We start from the raw sequence: 24882 nt of genomic DNA on the forward strand, positions 1-24882 counted from the left end.
TCTGCTCTGCTCTTATCGCTGTGGCAATTAAGAGAAAAAATGAACGAATACAATGGGATGCATATTGCAAATCACATTATTTCATGGTATCAAGGTAGTTACCTCTATGGGATCGGTCCCCCCCCCCCCCACCCCCCCCCCCCACCCACCCACCCCCCCACGGGACGGTTGAGCTAACGTGCGCTAATGTCATTAGCATGACGTTTTAAGTAACAAGAACATTTCACCGGAACATAGACATATCTGATATGGGCAAAAAGCTTAAATTCTTGTTAATCTAACTGCACTGTCCGATTTACAGTAGCTATTACAGTGAAAGAATGCCATGCTATTGTTTGAGGAGAGTGCACAGTTATGTACTTGAAAATGTATCAATAAACCAATTAAGCATATTTGGGCAGACTACAACATTTTGAACAGTAATGCAATGGTTCATTGGATGAGTGTAAAACTTTGCACATATACTGCTGCCATCTAGTGGCCAACATCTAAATTGCGCCTAAATTGCAATAATACATTGTGGCCTTTCTCTTGCATTTCAAAGGGAAGATTTGTCCCCTAAAAACTGCAGGCAGAGCAAGAAACTCACTGACTTAATGAATCATTAGAGTGAAACAGCTGCACATCAAGCAAGACATCAAGGGTCTTAACGACTCAGTCTGAAACCCAGTCTTAAGATAAATACATCCTTACTAACAGCACACACATAGACATAGAGGAGCAGTTTACAGAATACATCAATGTAGAGAGCCCTGCTTTTTTCTAAAGAGGGAGAAAGGAAAGTGAAAGAGAGGGTTGTGTGGAGAAAAGGAAAGGAATGGGGGAAGAGAGGGAGATGGAAGAAATAGAGTGCAAAGATAACAAGAATAGGAGATAAACATGGAGGAAGAGAGAGAGGGGAAGAAAGGATGGCAATATGGGAAGTGCTGTCAAACACATCATTGTGCGATTAAAACATACTGCCCCGTTCAGTCAGATAGCCAGAGGACATGCGATCTGGCTCCTCTGAAAAGAGACATGAAACTCACAGAGTCTCACTGAGTCTTCACTGAGGGAAGACTGTAGCGCTGTATAGTCTTTCATGTGCAGCTGTGCACACAGCTCAACAGTCGGGAGAAGGTCTGATTCACCAAATTGCAGTCTAGGGACCCTGACAGCCTCCTCTGAGGATCGCATCAAACACACGCTCTGCAATATCACAGCCATTTTCTTAGAAACAGCCTTGATGTCGTTGAGGAAATGAAAGCGTGCTAAACTGACTGTGCATAATTAGCATGAGCTCTACTGTAATGAGACCAATCCAACATTAAAGCTACATATTTCATACAAAAGCTATTTTTTTCAGAACTTTTCCATTATGCTGTGAAATACAATTGCCAGTATAATACAATATTGCCTTTTTGAAGGCAATTGATAAAATTAGAAATATGTGTGTAGTTTTTTACAGTTTTATTCCACAAGGTATATTATGAACATCTGTGTAAAAAGCATTGAGGACTATGCCAGGGTGAAATGATCTAATATCTCCATCTCAATTACCGTTTTTGCATATCTTTCAACAGTTGTCTCTGTGGATTCTTCTCAATGAATAGTATCTAGAGGGGTTTCCATCACCCTCATATCATAGAGATGTATTCCCCATTCACACAGCTCTCCCAGGCTGCCCATGGTCACGCTGCCATGTTGAGTCAAAGCAGACTGAACAGAAAGGGTCCTTCTGGGATGGACAGATAAATATTAAACAGAACGCCTTCAAACAAACAGAAATACAATTATTATGTATGAAATTCAGAGTCCAGTTCACACAGAATCCAATCACGTAAATTAAACAATAAAGGAACGTTTGTAGGGTGCTTAAAACTTCTTATGGTTGCAGTCCCGTTAACAGGATCGATATGACAACAGCCAGTCAAAGTGCAGGGCGCCAAATTCAAAAAACAGAAATCTCATAATTAAAATTCCTCAGACATTCATGTGTTTTATATCATATTAAAGGTAATCTTGTTGTTAATCCCACCAAAGTGTCCAATTTCAAATAGGCTTTTCAGCGAAAGCACTACATATGATTATGTTAGGTCACCACAAAACCACAGCAATTTTGTCCAGCTAAAGATAGCTTTCACAAAAACCAGAATAGAGATAAAATGAATCACTAACCTTCGATTATTTTCATCAGATGACACTCATAGGACTTCATGTTACACAATACATGCATGTTTTGTTTGATTAAGTTCATATTTATATCAAAAAATCAGAGGCGTTAGATTCACTAGTTGCAAAAACATCAAGTGACTTTGCATAGCCACATCGTTTCATCAGAAATACTCAACAGAAATATAAATGATAATACAAGTAATACACATAGAATTATAGATAAACCTCTCCTTAATGCAACCGCTGTGTCAGATTTCAAAAAAACTTTACGGAAATATAAACCATGCAATAATCTGAGACGGAGCTCAGATGATTAGCCAAATTAGCCACCATGTTGGACTCAACAGAAACCAGAAAATACATGATAAATGTTTCCTTACCTTTGATGAATTCATCAGAATGCAGTCCTAGGAATCCCAGGTCCACAATAAACACTTGATTTGTTCGGTCATGTCCGTTATTTATGTCAAATTAGCTACTTTCGAAATGTTTACCAAATACCCTAAACAAAGTCTCAAAGCGCGACCACTATAACGTGACGAAATGTCCAAACGTTCCGTTACAGTCAGTAGAAACATGTCAAACGATGTACTGAATCAATCTTTAGAATGTTGTTAACATACATCTTGAATAACGTTCCAACCGGAGAATTAAATCGACTTCAATTGAGAGATGTAACGGAGCTGCCTCTCACGTGAACGCGCGTGTTGAATGCATGGTCACCTCATGGCACCTCATACTAAATTCTGTCTCCTTCGACCCCCCTTCACATTAGAGTCATCAGACTTAGTTCTATTGACTGGTGAAATCTAGTGGAAGCCGTAGGAAGTGAAAACCCATCCATATCTCTCTGTATTTTGAATAAGAGCTTGGTTGAAAATATGGCACCCCCAGAAAAAATCCAAACAGGAAGCGGAACTTCTCAGGTTTTTGCCTGCCATATGAGTTCTGTTAATCTCACAGACTTAATTCAAACTGTTTTAGAAACTTTAGAGTGTTTTCTATCCAATACTAATAATAATATGCATATATTAGCAACTGAGACTGAGGAGCTGGCCGTTTACAATGGGTACCTTTCATCCAAGCTACTCAATACTCCCCCTTCAGCCATAAGAAGTTAAAGTAACACTGTGGGTGAATTTATACATTTGTTCGTAATAGCGTGCTTCGTATTTTAAATAGCTTGTTTCAGATTGATAGCACTAAACGCTGGATGACTGAGGTTGTGCAGTTTAATTTTGGTAGCCTTTGAGTGGTCTTGTTACTACCAAAAAATGGCTGGAGAATTTTTATAGAGCGTATGCATTAACCCTGTGCTAGAGAGAGAGATAGAAAGAGAGAGAGAGAAGAAAATAGCAAGAGAAAGAGAGCAAGAGAGGGAGAGAAAGATTACTGCTAACTACGTTGTACGGTAATTCAGTGTATGCCCAATGCAACTGATATGACCTGAGGCCAAGCCAAGAAGTGTTTGTTTGCACCCATAAGTACCATAATGTAAAATACACAATAGTAAAATTGCTGGAAAAAACATAAATCGCTTATGTATTCATACAGGGTGATTTCATAAGAACATTTGTTGTAGTAGTAGTAGTAGTAGCAGCAGTAGTAGTAGCAGTAGTAGTAGTAGTAGTAGTAGTAGTAGTAGTAGTAGTAGTAGTAGTAGTAGTAACATTACTGGTGATAGTACTGGCCTTTTTCTTGTGGTACAACCTAAAGTCATTATAAATCAAACATACATTTCTATAATTATTTATGACTGTAGCTAGTCACAGCAGGAGAGCAAATATCCCAGTCATTCACGTTCTTCCACTGTCTTCCTCCATATTCACCTACCAGCATAATGCATTACTTAGAAGCACCATAGTGCATAATGCTATAGAATGCAAAGGCACAACTACTACAATCATTTATATTCGATATGACAAGTACTTCAGCTCTGTGGAGCAGTAAACATGAAACTGACACACTGGACTAACCAAAAGAATGACCTGACCACCTATGCATACTGAATGGAATTGCCATGGGAACTCACTTCTTAAAAAAACAAAAACATCTATACAGTCTTAGACAGGTTCCAAATGAGATGTCAGAAATTATTAATGGTCTAAGAATGGACATTGATCATTAATAAGGATGACACCATCAGTGGTAATAGGGAAATGCAATTAAATCAAATCAAATGGTGCCAAACTAGAACCAAAACATTGGAACCCTAAATAGCACCTGCAATGAATAATAGTGGTTGAATGCTATACACTATAGACCCTCCGTTTCAGCTCACATATGCTTGCCTCTGGCACACATTCAATTAAATATAAACCAATAATCGCCCCCACAATCTACAGGCATCAGTGTGGGAGTTGTGAGGTGTGGGGGAGGGGATTTTGGTGAAGAAAACAATATTTGCCGTAGCTTCAATTTAAGCCTTCTAGAAAGTGTGTGCCCTCAGGCCTGGAGGGAAGCAAAAGTCATTCCGCTACCCAAGAATAGTAAAGCCCCCTTAACTGGCTCAAATAGCTGACCATTCAGCCTGTTACCAACCCTTAGTAAACTTTTGGGAAAAATTGTGTTTGTCCAGATACAATGCTATTTTACAGTAAAGAAATTGACAACAGACTTTCAACATGGTTATAGGGAAGGACATTCAACAAGCACAGCACTTACACAAATGACTGATAATTGGCTGAGAGAAATTGATGATAAAAATATTGTGGGCGCTGTTTTGTTAGACAGTGTGGCTTTTGACATTATCGATGGGGAGAAGTCTGTCCATAAAAAAAGTGCTGCTTTGCCTTCTTAACAACACTATAAACAAGGCAGGTCCTACAGGCCCTTGTTTTGTCACACCTGGACTACTGTTCAGTTGTGTGGTCAGGTGTCACAAAAATTACAAGAAACTACAATTGGCTCAGAACAGGGCAGTACGGCTAGCCCTTAAATGTACATGGGGAGCTAATATTAATGATATGCATGTCAATCTCTCCTGGCTGAGATTGACTTCATCACTACTTGTTTTTGTAAGAAGTGTTGACAAGCTGAATGCACAGAGCTGTCTGTTTAAACTACTAGCACACAGCTCAGACACTCATGCATACCCCACAAGACATGTCACCAGAGGTCTCTTCACAATCCCCAAGTCCATAACAGACTATGGGAGGCACACATAACTACATAGAGCCATGACTACATAGAACTCTATTCCACATCAGGTAACTGAGGCAAACAGTAGAATCATATTTATAAAACAGATACAAATACACCTTATGGAACAGCGTGGACTGTGAAGAGACACACACAAGTACAGACACACGCATATGCACACACTCTACACACACGTACATTCTAATATTATTGTATGGTGGTATTATAAATGTTGTATTGTAGATATGTAGTGGTGTAATAATATAATAATTATATGATGTACTGTTTTATATTTTGTTTTATGTGTAATGTAAGTTCCTTAATGTGTTTGGACCCCAGGAAGAGTAGCTGATGCCTTGGATCCTAATAAACACAAATACACTGACCTACTAAAATATGGATATGTGAATTAAAATGCATGAAATATCTAAGAGCCTGGATCCCTCAAATATGAAAAAAAAAGTGTTTACATGTACTGTGGGAGTGTCAAAAGATAAAATATGGACAACATATTACACACAGGTAGCCTTACAAATGTGGTGAGATTATTTCAAACATGCTTCTTCTTCAGACTTTGTGAGGTCATTCTGTTCATGCAAAGGTTGACTGGACTGCAGTTAGTCCAGATGGAATGGGTTGAACCTTTATTTCAGCTCAAGCTAGTAGTGAGTAATGCAGTGGGTTGGTCACTCTATTCAAAGCACATTTCCTCACTCATCTAATCTAATCAAAATCAGGGAGAGAGAGAGAGGGCAAGAGAGGGAGAAATATTACTGCTAAGAAAAATATTGATAAAATATGATAAGAGAATGGTAGAGAGAAAGACCGAACCAAGAAACAGTTACCTAGAACCAGACTCCCAAGTACATGTGGTCGCTCCTTGCTGTTTTGTGAAATTTGTTTCTAGCAGCAGTGGAGATGACCTATTAAAGTCGCCGCCTCTAATCACTTCCTAGTCCCACTATCAGGAGCTGCTACTCACTTCCCTGTTGTGCAACTAGCAGTGCCTGCACCGCACTAGCGTTGATGTTGGACTTATATCAGAGCGCACATGTCCCTACGCCTTTTAATAAGCCCTAGTGCAAAACAAGGTTTGACTCAACAGCACGTCTGTTGCATATAAACAGGTTCTAACAATGATTATGGCTAGCGTATCTAGCCATGGTAATCACTACAGGGATCTCGCTCTCTCTCCTTATTTATTTATTTCCCCTTCTCTCATGGTATTACTATGCTTGAGAGAAATTGAGTTCAATTAAAAAAACAGAACAGCTTCAGGCCCCTTGATCATTTCAGCCCAAAGTCCCACAGCTCTGTAGGGTGACTGTTTTTACAACTGAGATGTGTGTTTTGGTACTGAGACAGAGGGCAGATGGCATTTCAATGGACCAGTAGAAGTCCCGTATGTTGTTATGAATAAGGCCATTAATGCCCAAATCAATAGCTAGTTGAAGGGAAAATGGATCAGAAAACACTTGATGTACAGTTAGATGTTCAGTCTTTTGACCCTGTCTAGCGCCCTTGTCTACCCTTGTCTAGCAATGCTGTATTTAGAGTGCATCAAACATATCTATTTCTGCTATTCCCTTCATGTTTTCAAAATAGGAAAAGTACTTACTTCCATTTGAAGTCCCATCTTTCGAACTGCATTAGCAGTCACACCCAACAATCCCACTTTGATTTTCAGTGATGTCAATTAAGTAAAATAGCAGTTGAGAGACTGGTCCTAGAGATTAGGGTTCAAACCTCAAAGGGCATCTTCACACCGGTAAGTATCAAAGTACATGAGTTAGTCTTTCTCTACTATACAAAAGGTTAGACGTTTTAATTAAAATAGAGTAGGTCTATGGACCAAAGCCCAAGAAATAATTCCTCCTGTCAACCATTAGTTTCCAAGGAAACTGGTTCCAAATTGTGAGGAAACGGTCAGCTATCTAACACACTCTCACCAAGAAGCTGAACACATACACATGTAGGATCTTAATTTGAGCCAGTTTGCTACAGCAGGAAAATAACCCTGCAGAAACAGGAAATGTGAACTATTATTTGGATTATACTTCATGGAGATTTTTGTAGGAGTTGATACATTTTTCGTAAGGGAAGATCAAATCTTCAAAGTGGAAATGACAAGACTTTTTAAACGTCAAATACACAACAAGTTTAAAATGTCCTGCATTGCAGGGAAGTTATCCTGCAACACAGTGATCAAATTAAGATCCTACATATTTAGCTGCAGAAAATGTTCATTTTCACTGTTTGGGAAAACTAAAACTGAATAGCTGTACTAGGGAGAGAGACATGTATTTGCCTGAGCAAGATTAGCAAATATAACCATATTAGCACCCATGGAGAGGGAGCCCTCTATCATTGGTCACGAATGAATATAGAGCTTACATGTTGACATCTGCTATTACAACCAATCTATTAAACTGTGAGCTCTGACAATATTTCTAGGTCCCCTATAAACCCTTCTGTCGAAGCTGCTGCAGAATCCGCTGCCTCACTACCACAGTAGATTAGATGCAATTCCTTAAATGGCGCTCTAGAGAACCTCCTCTCACACCAGCAATACATCTGAGCATATCCAATGACAATGTACCAAAACAGGGCTCTGAAACATGCGTTAAGCCGAGTGGTGCAAACAGTTATGGTAATAAGACATTTAAGCCTAATAGGCTAATGTAGGCTGTAAAACATGTAGGCTAAGCTAACCTATAGTTTATATCAATGGTGCCTGTTGTTAGAAGATGTTCAAAAGGTTGTCTTTTTTTGTAAACTCTTAAATTGCGTGAGTAGGTGAACGGAGTGGAAGTGAATCACTTCCAACTTCCAAGATTCACTATTCATAACAAACTATTACATAGCGCTCCACATTTCTTATGTAGGAAATGTATATTTGTTTCTCTCCAATCCATTTGAAGTGTTTGAAATTGCTCAGCAGCTCATTTTGAGTGGAGTAGGTGTTTCGCCTATTTGTTTGTGTGGTTGCAGCAGATGAAATAGTGCAGAGCTTTGACCTATTTGAACGGACAGCCGTAAATAAGCACAAATTGCTTATATACCATTTGGTGTCTTAAATCATATGGGATCATACTGAATAGTACAGCACATACGCATTTCAAACTTCACATAGGGTAAGATTGAATAGGTTTTACAATTACAACACAAAGGATGAAGGAAAAAGAGCGGGAAAAAACAGGATAGGCTTTGTCAGTATCTGTAAGCTCATTCAGTCTTTATTGTTAACTTTACATTTTGAGATTTCAATGTAAAGTCCTCCAGGTGACACTTCTGGGATTTTGAATGCCTTAGTTACACTTCAAGGGAGGTTGAGAAGAGTAACATGATTATGCAGACGTAAAGTGATATCCCATTTATCAAACAAAGAAAATGTTAAAGTACAGTAATTGCCACAATTCTGTTACTCGTACAGAAAGCTCATGTGTATTGTTTGTTACGGACATGTATTCTAATATAAAGTCTAAAAGTGAATTTCAATTATCTATTTCAATGTACTGGTGTGTGACTAGTGATTTAGTAAGGAGAGAACAACAAAGTCACACTTCTCATATTGTCTACAATGTATATACCGTGTAGTGTGGCGTTTTCAAAGAAGGCATATTGCGTTATGAAATTACAGCCGCTATTTCTTATTCGATTCTATCATTGCCTGCCTTGTAAATAACTTCTGGAATGGACTAGAAATGAGAAAATAGAATAACAATCAATTCACTGATATTATTTTTGGTCTTTGGCCATGCAGTCAATTACTGTTCCATCTCCATTTGAGGCTGGTCATTGGCAGGCAGTAATCCACAGCAGAGAAATGCGCTCAACGAAAGTAATCAGACAAGATATGAGGCTTTTAGCTTTCCCTGAAGGCAAATAATGTGATAAAAAAAGAGATACATGTAATATTTAAATAACGTATAAGTGTCTGCACTACTGTAAATAGGCATTTCATTATGACAGGTGGAAAATAGAAAGGGAAAGATGCCAGAAAAGAAAATATAATTGATAAGGAGGATTCTAAGAAAAATTAAATAATCCCTTCAAGGCTCCTGGGAAATGTACCTCCAGCATGTACCCTTTCATCCCCACGTACCCCTCTACCCATCCTAGGAAGAACCACAAGCGCAGCATCGCTAACAAAACTGCTATATATAGCCCCCTCCTCATTCTGCACCTGGCCAAGTCAAATGTCTCTGCTCTGACACACACACACGCACAGACACACATGCGCTCACACACACAGACACACACCCAAGGTATGCTGGATCTCTCGTCAACACCCTCAGGGCGCTGCCACTCTTATCTGCCCTTGCTAGTGCCCCTTTAAAGTTAATAAAGAATCATTAGTCATGTGTCACCTCTCATAGCCCTGTCATGCTTTACACACCTACGGCACAATCACATTGAAATGCTTAATGGTGGCACCTTTCTGAAAGCCAATAAATCCATAATAAAAAAGTTTGCCCTTAGCCCGGGTCTCTCCATCTCTACCTCAGACTCCCTCTCCAGCTCCCCCTCCCACACACACACACCCCATTTGCACACTCTTTATTTTTGGCAGCTCTCTTTTCTCAGCTAGCTTACATCCTGCAACAGTAACACATTGCTTTCTGTGCATCATCTGAGCTTGCCACACGCACAAAGCATTGACAAATGACTCCTATCTGGAGGAAAATACAGAGGGATGAAGGTGAACAGAGAGAAATAACGGGTTGTGTGGCCGTGTGGAGCGTGCTAACACTTCTCCTCATACATGGCTGAGCTTCTAAAGTGAAAGATAAAACAAACACAAGTCATCCAAACACACCCTGCCCTGTGCCCTGGGCATGCATTTGAAATGAGTAACTGTTCTATGTTCTATGTCACGTGGTACTTCCAATGTAACTGCCTGTAAATCAACAATGAGTCTGTCCTGCCCTTGAGCTTGTGCCATATGTCAGAGAATACTGATCAATTATATACATGTAGTGTATGTATTAGTTCACTGGCTAAAGAGTACCTGCACTTCTGCTTCAACCCTGTGCAAATCTACTTCTAATTGCACCTCTGTATCTAAGCCATTAGTCCATCATGAATATATTTTCTGGCACATAGTGCAGATGCTGGACGCAGTAGCATCTAAACAGTGACTCTAATCTACTTGTTATTAATCTGTGCTCCAGCCTTTCCCTTCTGGGTGATGAATCACCTGACTAACGCTGGGAGTAAAGTTAGAGCAATGCCCCAGCACTATAACTGACTCCGATATTGGTGTGCCCCACACTTGATTAATGCTTGTGTTCCAGCTCAGCCCACAAATATGCTGACTCTCATCAGGTACTACTGGCAGATCGGGAGTACATTACCCAATCTTTCTTTTCCCATTCTTTACTTAATCTTAATAGAGAAATCTGGGACGAATGAAAAATGAGGCACACTGAAGTGATAAAACAAAGACTCATCTAAAGGCCTTTAGTTTGAGAGTGGTCGTCCCATAAATAATATTTTTCGACAGTGGTTTAGAATTGGATGTTGATTTATTCATTTGTTTTTCTCCCAGGTCCCCATTTCCTGGGGTAGCCTATGGCTTTGCATATGATGGCGGGGATGGAATGTTTGAGGTTGGCTTGATCATGTGGATTGGGCTATTCATCACCAGTCCAGGCTGTCACAGACATCTCCACATTATCGGCAGCCTGGTATTGACAGAGCAGTATTCTTTGAGGACAGTTCAAAATGCTTGATGTTCCATTGATTGGAAGATTTATTAAGTGTTTTTTCGACAGCCTGGCGTTATTCATCTCTGCTGGAAGAAAAATTGAAAATAAAACCAATATTTATTTTGTGGGGGTGATGGTTCAATTAGGTTTGTGATGGACCAATCATATTCTAGACCAGGAGAGCCACACCCAACACTGCCCAGATTGACCCATTACAACCTATTCAGGCCAAGAAAAGTCTAGCCTTGACAAGTCTACAATATGGTATCTTAAAAGGTCAAGGAGTTTTCCCATGTTTGATTAAGGTAACATTAAACAGCATGTTTAACACAGTATGTTCACCACTACTGCAGCTGCAATATGCTTCAATTTCAAAACCAACAATAAGTCATTGAATACAGTACAATTAGTACCTCTGATATTGATCTTCCAAAGCATTAATAGCCTAGTGTTACGAGGATATCAGTCTGCTACTCTGGCCGTACATCGCAGCATACCACAGTGGATGGAGATGGTTCATAAAAGGAGATTGCCAGAGAAAGCGTGTCATGGTGTAGTGGTCATATACTGTAATTGGCGAATAACCTCAATGGAGAGTGGGTGAAAATGGTATTGTAGCAGTGTGCTGTGGAGATGTAGAGATGATGACACTGGGAAGTCAAATCATATGTTCTAGTCACATCATACGATTTTCTTTACAGTCATATAATCAACACATTACCAAAGAGCTAGAACTGAATCTATAAGATATTTGACATGTTCTGTGTTTAGTATATATTTGTTGGGGGGTGCAGAATATCCTGTATCATGTGTATGCATAACGCATTTCTCAGACAATCCAACTTTAGCTACATTATCAGCAAACGGGGAACACACTCTTATCATCAAATCCAGTAATCCTTTTTATTCAGATCATCATAAATCAATGTTCAGCAGTAAGCTCTGCCAACATCGCCCCCTGCACTACCATACCCATGTTTTAATGTGACTAGTGTATTTAATTCAGAGAATGATTCTTCCCCACAATTGATTACCATCTGGCTTTAAATGCCAGGGCCTTCTCCAGGGATATAATTGGCTTCTGGAATTTAATTAAAACAGACCAGAAATTAACAAAGTTTCAGAGACAGCCAGACAAATTAATATCTCTCAGCATTTTAACTCAGAAAAGTTCACATAGCCGCTTCAAAATGTAGTTGGGAAGAAATTGAATTAGCAAATTGGCTAATCATTCATTCCAGCAAGCCTACTCTATTCTTTAAAATCAGTATGAGAGAACAGGATGAATGAACAATTGCTGGGTGTACTCTCTTAAAGAACAGAGGTTTTCTTTGAAAAGACTTGCCGTTATGACTAGTCATATGTCTGCATTGTTTGCATGGTAGTCATATGGACATTGTAGTTGTTTGGTACTTACACCACAGTTCATAGTCGTTTGGTACTTAGGCCTCAAGTCACAGTCGTTTGGTACTTAGGCCTCAAGTCACAGTCGTTCGGTACTTAGGCCTCAAGTCACAGTCGTTCGGTACTTAGGCCTCAAGTCACAGTCGTTCGGTACTTAGGCCTCAAGTCACAGTCGTTCGGTACTTAGGCCTCAAGTCACAGTCGTTCGGTACTTAGGCCTCAAGTCACAGTCGTTCGGTACTTAGGCCTCAAGTCACAGTCGTTCGGTACTTAGGCCTCAAGTCACAGTCGTTCGGTACTTAGGCCTCAATTCATCGTTTTTGGTACTTACAGTGGCTGCTCCACTAAAAGTTTTGTGATTATGCTGCGGGACTTAGAGGTAATGTGTGGTTTAGTACAGTACCCTGCGTCACCACTTCATTGCTCCAGACCAGCACAAGAGGGAGTTAGAGCAATGATTAAGCTTTTGGGCCCTACTGTGTCTCTAACTGACAATGAAAACACCTAAATAGAAACTGATAATTGTGCACGACTTCAGTATTACTTACTAAAACTGTTGTTACACTAAGGTTTTTATTATTTATTTTGTTAAGATTATTTTGTTATTACTGTAGTACTGTAGGCCACTCCAGACCAGTCATGTTGTACAGTGGCTGAGAGCAAGCTGTGTTGCTACAGATGCTGTGTAACGGCTGTCGTCTTCCTCTTCCTCGGACGAGGAGAGGAGAGAAGGATCGGTGGACCAATACGCAGCAAGGTATGATGACATAATGTAATTTATTGAAACACAAAGACGAATACGAAAACACTTGGAAAATTACAAAATAAGAAAACGACGTAGACGAAACCTGAACATGAACTTACATAACTACACGTAGCACTCACGGACAGGAACAGACTACATCAAACGAATGAACAGCCAAACAGTCCCGTATGGTGCAGACACGGACGACACAGGAGACAATCACCCACAAACAAACAGTGAGAAACAACCTCCCTATGTATGTCTCTCAATCAGAGGAAAACGAAAACACCTGTCTCTGATTGAGAGCCATACAAGGTCAATTAACCCTTTAACCCAACATAGAAACACAACACATAGAAATGCCCACCCAGCTCACGCCCTGACCAATAAACACATACAAAACAAGAGAAAACAGGTCAGGAACGTGACATGCTGGTTTAATACCCGTGCTGGCCTCTACTGGGAGACCCATGACATGACTGTAGGTTTCTGGTTTCTCTCCCTCTAAAAACAGAAATAAATAATTCTAAATAACAGACTGGTTTTATTTACAAATTAGTAACAATGTCTCACCCCATGTTCAAGAATGGCCTTTTTTCGCTCATTTTACGTTATTTGAAAACAAAATCATCTCCAAAATCATCTTATTTTTTATCAATGCAATTATTATTATTAATTTAGAATTATATAAAAGCCTGTTCGATATTTTCACAGATATATTATTAACCCTGTTATTAGCAGGACAATATATATTGGTCATATTGGTCATGGCTCCTGAGTGGCGCACAATGGGATTGCCTTGCAGTTCTCCAGCTGTATCCACTGAAAGCGCGCAAGGTTCAGGGGGCACGGGATGGGCCGCAGAGCCACGCACAGAAGACCGACCTAGCCCATGGGGAAGGGAGGAGGACGAAGGGGGGGGGGGGGGTGGACCTCCACCCCGCCACACTGGCAACACTTTAAGGGGCATTGCACTAATAATGGCGCTGACTAGGGAAACGTTCCCGCTGTTCTGTTCTTAGTGCCAGTCTGCACGTTCAAACTAAATAACTAATAATGGCATCTTTAGGCTTTCATTAGTAAAATAATGATATAAATACTCTTTCAAAATGCCAATGTTTATTTAGTTATGGATCCATTACGAATTATTATGAGAATAAATATCACTGAATTACAGAAATTTCCTCCAATCCTCTATATATAATTATTGACGGAGATTTACATCACATTTTTCGATATACTGTGGCCTACCATAGGCGACTTGAGTCTCACTAGTGTTGAGTAATGTGCTGTTAAAAGTGGTGTAGGTGTTGTTTATTTAAAGTGCATATTGAAATGAGAAGCAATAGGATCTGAAGCAATAGCCTACAACTATTTTAGCACCGTTTTGCGCTGCTCTGAGACAAGCATGGGGACTGGTCTTGATATATCAATTCGATTTTTATTTTCCCTGAATCTCCTTTTGGGTTTGGTTAGACTAGAATTAGAAAATTAGAAGGAAGAAATCTTATGCTCTTACTGTAACCTTTATTTAACTAGGCAAGTCAGTTAAGAACAAATTATTATTTACAAGGACAGCCTACTCCTTCCTACCCGTCGGAGAATTGAACCGGGGTCTCCCGCATGCCCACACGACACGGGGATTCTAAAACTAAACAGCCCAGTATTGTAGCCAACGACTGTCACGTTGTACAGCGCCATATTTTCCTTTCCATCCTAGAGGAAACCCAGGTTTTTTTTTCATTTATCTTGGAATAGAAACACCATAATATTAATCAAATTAATTAAACAAAACTTCTTAAAATCAGTCCCATATACTGTGTTCTTACAAAAAAAGTTTGAAATTCTCTAGTACAGCCACTATTGAAGGCTATCAAATGCTTCTCAAAGATTCTCCCTGATGGTCAAACTAGCACTAACTAGCATTAATGGTACCAGTGATTCACACTTAAATAACGTATCATAGAATTCTGCGGCACCATGCAAGCTGCGCCGCATTACGCTGTAACTTTAAAAGGACGAACCACTGTAGGCCTCAATCAATAGTCATTTGGTACTTAGGTCTCAATTCATAGTCATTTAGTACTTAGGCAATGTAATATTTAGACAGTATTTATTTTTCCCATGGACAAATACAACAAAATAATAATTATAAATAATCAGAACTGTAAAAACTCACTGCTAGTGAGTGTGTGGGCAGTTGTTCTAAACAAAGACACCGTGTAGACATGTCAACATTGACTGCATTCCATCTAGCCTTGGATTCTTGGAGCAACGCATCAACGCTCAGCATCAATACATCTATCATGACTATTATGGCTGACTGACGCAGTCTCTGACTGAATACATTTTCTCTTGGAGAGCATCAGATGGGTGAGCTGCCCCACAGGATTCCCCACCCCCCAACCAAAACGCTTCGCCTAATTATATATTTTCTACAGAAACCCAGTCTAATCACTCATAAAATGTTATGTTCCCTTCGTTAATGTTTTCAAAGTTATTATTTAGTTCCTGGTGTGATGTTAAATAGTAATTAAGGCTGATGAATCATTCAGTAGGCTAGCACTCCCAGCGGACGAGAACACTCGCTGCTACAGTGGAGTTGGTTGGGTTTGTTTAAATAGGAATTATCTGTGTTTCACTGAATAACGTTTTCAAACATACTTCCACAGCAGAGCCTTTTCATCATACTATACAAAAGAGATACAGTACTGCAGCAATGTCTATAACAAGCATCCGGTTAAAGATCTATAGTGGATTATTCCTTTATAGTCAAACAGTGTTCAACTATGCACACACTGTGGTCTTAAATCAAAGGTTTCAAGACTAGGCAACTATTCAAAGTCAGCATTATAACCATAATTATAAGCACAAAAGTAGAGCATTAAGGAGTTTATTTGCTGGGTCCAGATGTCCGCTCACACAGCTGACAGCTGTATTAGTGAGGAGAGATTGGACATGTTTGCTTTCACACACACACACACACACACACACACACACACACACACACACACACACACACACACACACACACACACACACACACACACACACACACACACACACACACACACACACACACACACACACACACACACACACACACACACAACCCCTCTGAGAGTCCCAGTTCTCTGAAATTATGCCACTGGAATAGAGCAGGGAACATGCACTGTCCTTTCATAAAGACATGTCGGCTTCGAGATTAATTGCTGTAACGTAAATGGGGCTCTCTGCTGTGCAGCCATAATAGCAAGTCCCCACTCCATTTTAGCTGGTCAATTTGGTGTTCTACTTCTGAACCCGGAATTGAACTTGTAATGAAATCTATTCATCACCAGAACACTGCTGAGTGATAGTCAAGATATAGAAAAAGCACAATGGAGTAATTACCTTTTTCTCCGGGTAAAAATAGAGAAAAAAAGATTACCTAGCAACACCAGCTTTCTGAAACGACCAATACAACCATGCATGTACCTGTTCATACGTTTGATAAGGTATGATCAAGTGTTTGTTGAACACTGCTATTGATCTCAACATTGTTCTTCACAGTTTTCTCCCATCACAAGCTTATTCAAATGCACGTCCTAATTAATTGGCAGTGGGATAGTAATCCTCTTTCTGGGACAACAGAACGTTGGAGTAGTAAGCACAGATGTACACTATTGCCAAGGGAGCGCTCCACTCTCAATTAGGCCTCTCCTCCAGAATCACTAATGAAATGCTGCCTGTCGCCATTTTACGTCCATATGTTAATGTTGTGGCAATTAGTACATGTATCGCCTATAGACCACATACTGTAAAGTAGTTTTCAAACCATTATAAAACAAGACATTGCTGAAAAGTGGTTTATCAACGTTGCCTGCCTATGCACTAGCATGGTGTATACGGTGAGTCAGACAGTATTAGATCGAATGCTTAGCCATATCTATCCATCAACCACCACTTAGTTGTTGACATGAGTTGCTGATGTCACTGTAGGCGTTTGTGCTGTGGCTAGAAGTTCTCTGTTGTGGGATGACAGGATACCATTACAATTTTATGCACACTAACATGACCCAAGTAACAATGTAATATATGAAATCTCTTGTGTGTGTCTTATTAATCATATTGTTTGACGTTGACGGAAGTGTAAATGGTCAGAATCATTGTGGAAACTGTGCGAGAGAACATGCCCTTTAAGCACAGATCGAAACTGAACAAAAATATAAACGCAACATGCAACAATTTCGAAGATTTTTATGATTTACAGTTCATTTAAGGAAAGCAGTCAATTTAAATAAATGAATTAGGCCCTGATCTTTCACATGATTGGGAATAAAGATTTGCCTCTGCTGTTCACAAATACCTTTTAAAAAATCTGAAAACCAGTCAGTATCTGGTGTAACTAGGGGTTGCACATTTTGGGGAATATTCAGAGGTGGAAACTTTCTGTGGGAATTAATGGGAATATATGGGAATTATTGGGAATATATGGGAATTAACGGAAATATATGCAAATTCATATTAATACCATTTAAATGTCAATGTTTTTTGCATTGGATATATTTACCATATCATAAGGATACATAATTGCAAATGATTAAATCTTTCCATTAGAAAAAAACAACAATTTAGTTACAAATTGAACTTTAATTAAATGACTTGACTCTTCACATGGGATGATTTCACTGAAAAACAAAAGAAAGGGAATATTGAATGATCCCCAACGATCCATCGCGTCTCCCAAAAACGTTTTGAACATACATCTGTAAAATGATAGTCTAGAAACTAAAGCTCTGGTTGTCTTCCTCTCAGGCTCCATGTCTTCTCCCTGGCCCTCCCCAATGTCCACCTCTTGAACATCAGACTGAGGCTTCACTGTCACTTTCCAACCTTGTTGAGGATGGAACGGTGTCAGGCGAGCCATCCCTTGTATTGATCAGCCCTTGTATTGGTCAGCCTGTTGCGTGCTTTAGTGTGTGTGTTCCCAAACAAGGACCAATTGTGCTCTGAGGCGGCTGATGTTGGTGGGATTTGGAGGATGATGGAGGCAACAGGGGATAGAACCTCAGATCCACAAAATCCCTTCCATCAGGTGGCTGATGAGATATGTTGGCACGACTGCCATATTGCATCTCCATCCCAAAGCCCTTGCATGGAAGTGTACTTCGCCAGACTGCCAAGAACCTTGCGCTCATCCAGGCAAAGGTGGCGAGAAACGGTAGTGATGACACCACAGGCCTTGTTGAACTCTGCACCAGACAGGATGCTCTTGCCAGCATACTTGGGGTCCAGCATGTATGCTGTGGTGTGTATGGGCTTAAGGCAGAAGTCTTCATGGTTTTTGATGTATTTCAGAACTGCAGTTTCCTCTGCTTGGAGCAACAGTGAAGTGGGCATGGCAGTACGGATTTATTCTCTTACGTTTACAAGCAGAGTCTGAACATCAGACAGGATGGCATTTTCTCCCTTAATCCATGCAATGGCTACTGCTAAAGGTTTCAGGAGTTTCAGGCTGCTTACCACTCTCTCCCAAAATACATCATCCAGGAGGATCCTCTTGATGGGGCTGTCCATATCAGCAGACTGTGATATGGCCATTTCTTGGAGACTCTATTTGGCAGTGTTGCCTTTAAATTGTTTATCTTGGGTCAAACGTTTCGGGTAGCCTTCCACAAGCTTCCCAATAAGTTGGGTGAATTTTGGCCATTCCTCCTGACAGAGCTGGTGTAACCGAGTCAGGTTTGTATGCCTCCTTGCTTGCACACGCTTTTTCAGTTCTGCCCACACATATTATATAGGATTGAGGTCAGGGATTTGTGATGGCCACTCCAATCCTTAAGCCATTTTGCCACAACTTTGGAAGTATGCTTGGGGTCATTGTCCATTTGGAAGACCCATTTGCGACCAAGCTTTAACTTCCTGACTAATGTCTTGAGATGTTGCTTCCATATATCCACATAATTTTCCTACCTCATGATGCCATCTATGTTGTGAAGTGCACCAGTCCCTTCTGCAGCAAATCACCCCCACAACATGATGCTGCCACCCCAAAGCTTCACGGTTGGGTTGGTATTCTTCAGCTTGCAAGCCTCCCCCTTTTTCCTCCAAACATAACAATGGTGATTATCACGAAACGGTTCTATTTTTGTTTCATCAGACCAAAGGACATTTCTCCAAAAAGTCCAATCTTTGTCCACGTGCATTTGCAAACCGTAGTCTAGCTTTTTATGGCGGTTTTGGAGCAGTGGCTTCTTACTGAGCGGCCTTTCAGTTATGTCGATATAGGACTCGTTTTACTGTAGATATAGATACTATTGTACCTGTTTCCTCCAGCATCTTTACAAGGTCCTTTGCTGTTGTTCTGGGATTGATTTGCACTTTTCGCACCAAAGTACGTTCATATCTAGGAGAGGGAATGCCTCTCCTTCCTGAGCGGTATGACGGCTGCGTGGTCCCATGGTGTTTATACTTGCGTACTATTGTTTGTACAGATGAACGTGGTACCTTCAGGCATTTGGAAATTGCTCCCAAGGATGAACCAGACTTGTGGAGGTCTACACTTTTTTTCCTGAGGTCTTGGCTGACTTCTTTAGATTTCCCCATGATGTCAAGCAAAGAGGCACTGAGTTTGAAGGTAGGCCTTGAAATATATCCACAGGTACACCTCCAGTTGACTCAAATTATGTAATTTAGCCTATCAGAAGCCTCTAAAGCCATGAAATCATTTTCTGGAATCTTCCAAGCTGTTTAAAGGCACAGTCAACTTAGTGTATGTAAACTTCTGACCCACTGGAATTGTGATACAGTGAATTATAAATGAAATAATCTGTCTGCAAACAATTGTTGGAAAAATTACTTGTGTCATCCACACAGTAGCTGACCTAACCGACTTGCCAAAACTATAGTTTGTTAACAAGAAATTTGTGGAGTGGTTGAAAAATTCGTTTTTTAATGACTCCAACTTAAGTGTATGTAAACTTCTGACTTCAACTGTAGATTGCTACTATAACTCACTGACCCTTCACATACCTAAACATTTTATTGGCTCTCTTGTAGAGTGTATCCATTGTTTTCAGTGCCATGATGTCCTTGAAGGAGCAGATTCAAAGTATGAGCAGCACAGCCAATGGGTGTAATGTGAGGGTAGGAATCCTCCACTTTAGACCAAGCAGCCTTCATGTTCGCAGCATTGTCTGTCACCAGTGCAAATACCTTCTGTGGTCCAAGGTCATTGATGACTGCCTTCAGCTCATTTGCAATGTAGAGACCGGTGTGTCTGTTGTCCCTTGTGTCTGTGCTCTTGTAGAATACTGGTTGAGGGGTGGAGATTATGTAGTTCATTATTCTTGGCCCACGAACATTTGACTACCCATCAGAAGGCTGCTTCCTAGGTTTTGGCCTTTCTAGGGAGTTTTTCCTAGCCACCGTGCTTCTACACCCGCATTGCTTGCTGTTTGGGGTTTTAGGCTGGGTTTATGTACAGCACTTCAAGATATTAGCTGATGTACGAAGGGCTATATAAAATAAAATTGATTTGATTTGATAGAGATGATTGCAATACAGTCTGCTTTCTCTGATTTGCTTGACGTTCAGTTGAACTCTGCATCCAGCAAATGAGTAGATAAAACATGTCTGGTTGGAGGGGTGTATGCTGGGAGATGAACATTCAGAGATATCTTCCAATACAAATGGCCTGTGAGCATCAGAGGTGAACCAGTTGCATACACAGCTCGAGCACGACACTCACCACAATTTGTCTGACTACGTTACTCCATTGAGTCAAAACAGCTTCTGATTCCAGGAGGACCATGAGCTGTTGCTATCGATAAGGTGTCTGATTAATCCTTTTCACCTCAAATAGAAGTAGATGGACGTTTGTCAGAGGTTGCTTGTTGTGAGCGCTGAGGAAACTTTATGCATTTGGACAGAAGATTCTGCATCTTTGGTGCATTGTTCACATATGATTTGGCACAGTATTTGCTAATGTACACAGCTTTTCCTTCTACATTAGCTGCAGTGAAATGTCTCCACACATCAGATAGTGCCCATGGCATTTTCCTGTAAAGATGAGATTTTTATTTTATTTTTTTAAATGAATACAATTCCATGTACGGATAAATAGTTAAACAGTTAGATTAAACAACTCCTTTGTACGATTTAAAATTAAACATGAATGGAAACAGGTGAATTAACACTCCTCAGTTAGCAGGCTCAAGCAAGTTAAAACCCACATGGTAGCAAAAACTAACTACCAGAAATTGTTAGACATGATTTAATCACACTTTGCTGTAGGCTACCATTTACTAGTTAACAAAAATCATCTATGTCATACAAAATATATTCACCCCACCCAGTATTATAATCAAAACTTACCAGAAAGCATGAAGTCCTTGGCTCAGACAGTGTAGTAGTGTGGGCTCAATAGCATCTCATTAGTGTGCAAGATCAGCTGTAGATGTGATGGAAGAGTGCACTGCACATGTGATGGAAGAATGCACTGTGCATGCAGAGGGTTGCAATTCCAGTGAACTGGGGATATTTTAACCAAAATATGCCACAAGACCTAGAATTGCCTTATGTGTATCCCACAAAAAAATGTTCACTGTTATAAGCTAACCTTTTTTTATGAATTTAAGCAAAATTCCCCAAATTCCCAGACTTAACTTCCCATGGAAAATTTCTAGAAATTTTCCAGAAAGTTTCCGACCGCAGTTGCCTCAGGCAGCGCAACACATCTCCTTCACATAGATATGATCAGGCTGTTGATTTTGGAATGTTGTCCCACCTGGAGTGCGGAATTTCTGGACATTGGCGGGAACTGGAACATGCTGTCGTACACGTTGATGCAGAGCATGCTCAACGGGTGACAAGTCTGGTGAGTATGCAGACCATTGTCCTGTTGTAAAACAAATTATAATCCCACTAAGCTCAAACCAGATGGGGTGGGGCATCACTGCAGAATGCTGTGGTAGCCATGCTGGTTAAGTGTGCCTTGAATTCTAAATAAATCACAGAGTGTAACCAGTAAAGCACCCCCACACCATCCCATCTCCTCCTCCATGCTTCACGTTGGGAACCACACATGCAGAGATCATCCGGTCACCTACTCTGTCTCACAAAGACACAACGGTTGAAACCAAAAATCTCAAATCTGGACTCATCAAACCAAAGGACAGATTTCCACCGGGCTAATGTCCCTTGTTTGTGTTTCTTGGCCCAAGCAAGTCTCTTCTTCATATTGGTGTCCTTTAGTAGTGGTTTCTTTGCAGCAATTCAAGCATAAAGGCCTGATTTACGCAGTCTCCTCTGAACCATTGATGTTGAGATGTGTCTGTTACTTGAACTGTGTTAAGCATTTATTTGGGCGGCAATTTCTGAGGCTTGTAACTCTAATTTATCCTCTGCAGCAAAGGTAACTCTGGGTGTTCCTTTCCTGTGGCGGTCTTCATGAGAGCCAGTTTCATCATAGTGCTTAATGGTTTTTGCGACTGCACTTGAAGAAACTTGAAAATTTCTTGAAATTTTACAGATTGACTGACCATCATGTCCTAAAGTAATGATGGACTGTAGTTTCTCTTTGCTTTTTTGAGCTGTTACTGCCATAATATGGACTTGTCTTTTACTTTGAAGAATGTCAAATATAAAATATATTTAGATTTGTTTCACACTTGTTTTGGTTACTACATGATTCCATACGTGTTATTTCATAGTTTTGATGTCTTCACCATTATTCTACAATGTAGAAAAGAGTAAAAATAAAGAAAAACCGTTGAATGAGTAGGTGTGCACACACTTTTGACTGGTACTGTACATGTGAAATGAGTTTTGATTTAGAATGGACCATTATCATACACCTATCTCAAAACAGGGGCAGCAGGAAAAAATACATGTCATCTATGCACTTAAATAGCAAATAGAGGATTATTTTCCCGTGGTTAACTTTCATGCCAGCCAGGTAGGCTATACTCCTGTTGTAAAGATAAGCAATGTGCTTAATATTAGGAAAGTTGAGAAATACATATAATAGGCCTAGCCTATAGAAAGCTGATGGGATCATCCTATTTTTAGTAGAGGCCATCACTCCGTTTTCTCGCGCAATTGCACAGCCTTTAGAAATGTTGCGCAACATGAGCTCATGTGCTCTCATGAAGTGTTTTATTCGATTTTCGATTGCATTTGCATTGATGTCAGAGTGAATAGAGCGACAATAGTGCTGAGTACCAGGCAGTTAGCTAATGACCATCAGCATCATCAGAGCTGGAGAATACTAATTACTGCAACAGTCCAGTCAAGACCGTGGTGACGACGACGAGCATGCAGATGAGTTTCTGACAGTTTGTGCAGAAATTATTTGGTTGTGGAAATCCACAGTTTCATCAGCTGTCCAGGTGGCTGGTCTAAGACTATCCCGCAGGTAGGAAGAAGCCGGATGTGGAGGTCCTTGTCTGGCGTGGTTACACGTGGTCTGCGGTTGTGAGTCCGGTTGGACGTACTGCCAAATTCTCCAAAACTACGTTGGAGGTGTCTTATGGTAGAGCAATGAAAATTTAATGCTCTGACAACAGCTCTGGTGGACATTACCGCAGTCAGCATGCCAATTTTCCGGTAGTCAGAATGCCATTGCACGCTCCCTCAAAACTTGAGACATCTGTGTGACAAAACTGCACATTTTAGAGTTGCCTTTTATTGTCCACAGCACAAGGTGCACCTGTGTAATGATCATGCTGTTTAATCAGCTTCTTGATATGCCACACTTATCAGGTAAATAGATTATTTTGGCAACGAAGAAATGCTCACTAACAGGGATGTTAACAAATTTGTGCACAAACTTTGAGAGAAACAAGCTTTTGTGAGCATGGAACATTTCTGGGATCTTTTATTTCAGCTCATGAAACATGGAACCAACAGTTCACATGTTGCGTTTATATTTTTTTTCAGTATGTAAATTAAACCTACCCATCATAAAACAGAACCTTAACCATTAGAAGAAAGAAAAATTGACCTCTGATCAGGTTTTCGGAGGCGATCTTTACCCTCACATACAGAGAAGCTTGTATAGGTAAACTGACCTTAGAACAGGTCTCAGAAAATACATATCTGCCCACACATTGTATTTTTAAAGGTAAACTGACCTGACTTCCCCAGGGTCCTCTGTCACCAGCACATCAGTCTTGCAACTGGCGATGGGGTTGATTGACAGCTCCACCGGTGGCACCACAAAGCTCTTACTGACTGGCAGCCACAGACCCTGGCCTAGGCTGTAGGACGACCTGCATTGGCACAGAGACAATGAGATACGTAAGTGCCAAAAACGACAAGCACGTGCTCATCCTCCATATTAAACCATCAGCTAAATATAAATCAGTCAGCATTACAACAGCTGGTAAGGGCCTGTCCTGTTGACATAGAGCCACGGACATTTTTGCCTGTTTATATTTGTTATTAATGCCATCTGTATCGAAAGCAATGGGGTGGAGGTGGCACCAAAATGCATATAATTAAATTGTGTTTAGCATTAAACTAAAAAGTTAGTGCTTATATGATGAAAGTTGAGATAAGAGAATATTGATCCATGCTACTGTGCATTTGTGCATAAAGTTTAGACTTTGGGCCAGAGGGCTTATCCTGACCACATGACCTGACCGATGCTGTGTGAGTTCCATCAGTGTTATCAGTCATTCAACAGTGTTATCAGTCATTCAACAGTGGTATCAGTCATTCAACAGTGGTATCAGTCATTCA

The 24882-nt window shown here is 40.3% G+C and overlaps 1 protein-coding gene across 2 annotated transcripts in view; it reads right to left on the minus strand.

Moving 5' to 3' along the window:
* LOC129818467 (astrotactin-2-like) overlaps positions 1 to 24882 on the minus strand; it is a 433204-nt gene that overhangs the window by 197641 nt on the left and 210681 nt on the right. Inside the window, exon 10 of one of the 2 annotated variants that reach the window (XM_055874386.1) lies at positions 24273 to 24410. In XM_055874386.1, coding sequence (XP_055730361.1) covers positions 24273 to 24410 — 138 coding nt within the window. Of the gene's footprint in view, positions 1 to 1539; positions 13988 to 24272; positions 24411 to 24882 lie in introns of those variants that run through there. The other variant, XM_055874387.1, reaches the window with a different exon arrangement.

Source organism: Salvelinus fontinalis, chromosome 21 (assembly GCF_029448725.1).
Source record: "Salvelinus fontinalis isolate EN_2023a chromosome 21, ASM2944872v1, whole genome shotgun sequence".
NCBI classification, from domain to species: domain Eukaryota; kingdom Metazoa; phylum Chordata; class Actinopteri; order Salmoniformes; family Salmonidae; genus Salvelinus; species Salvelinus fontinalis.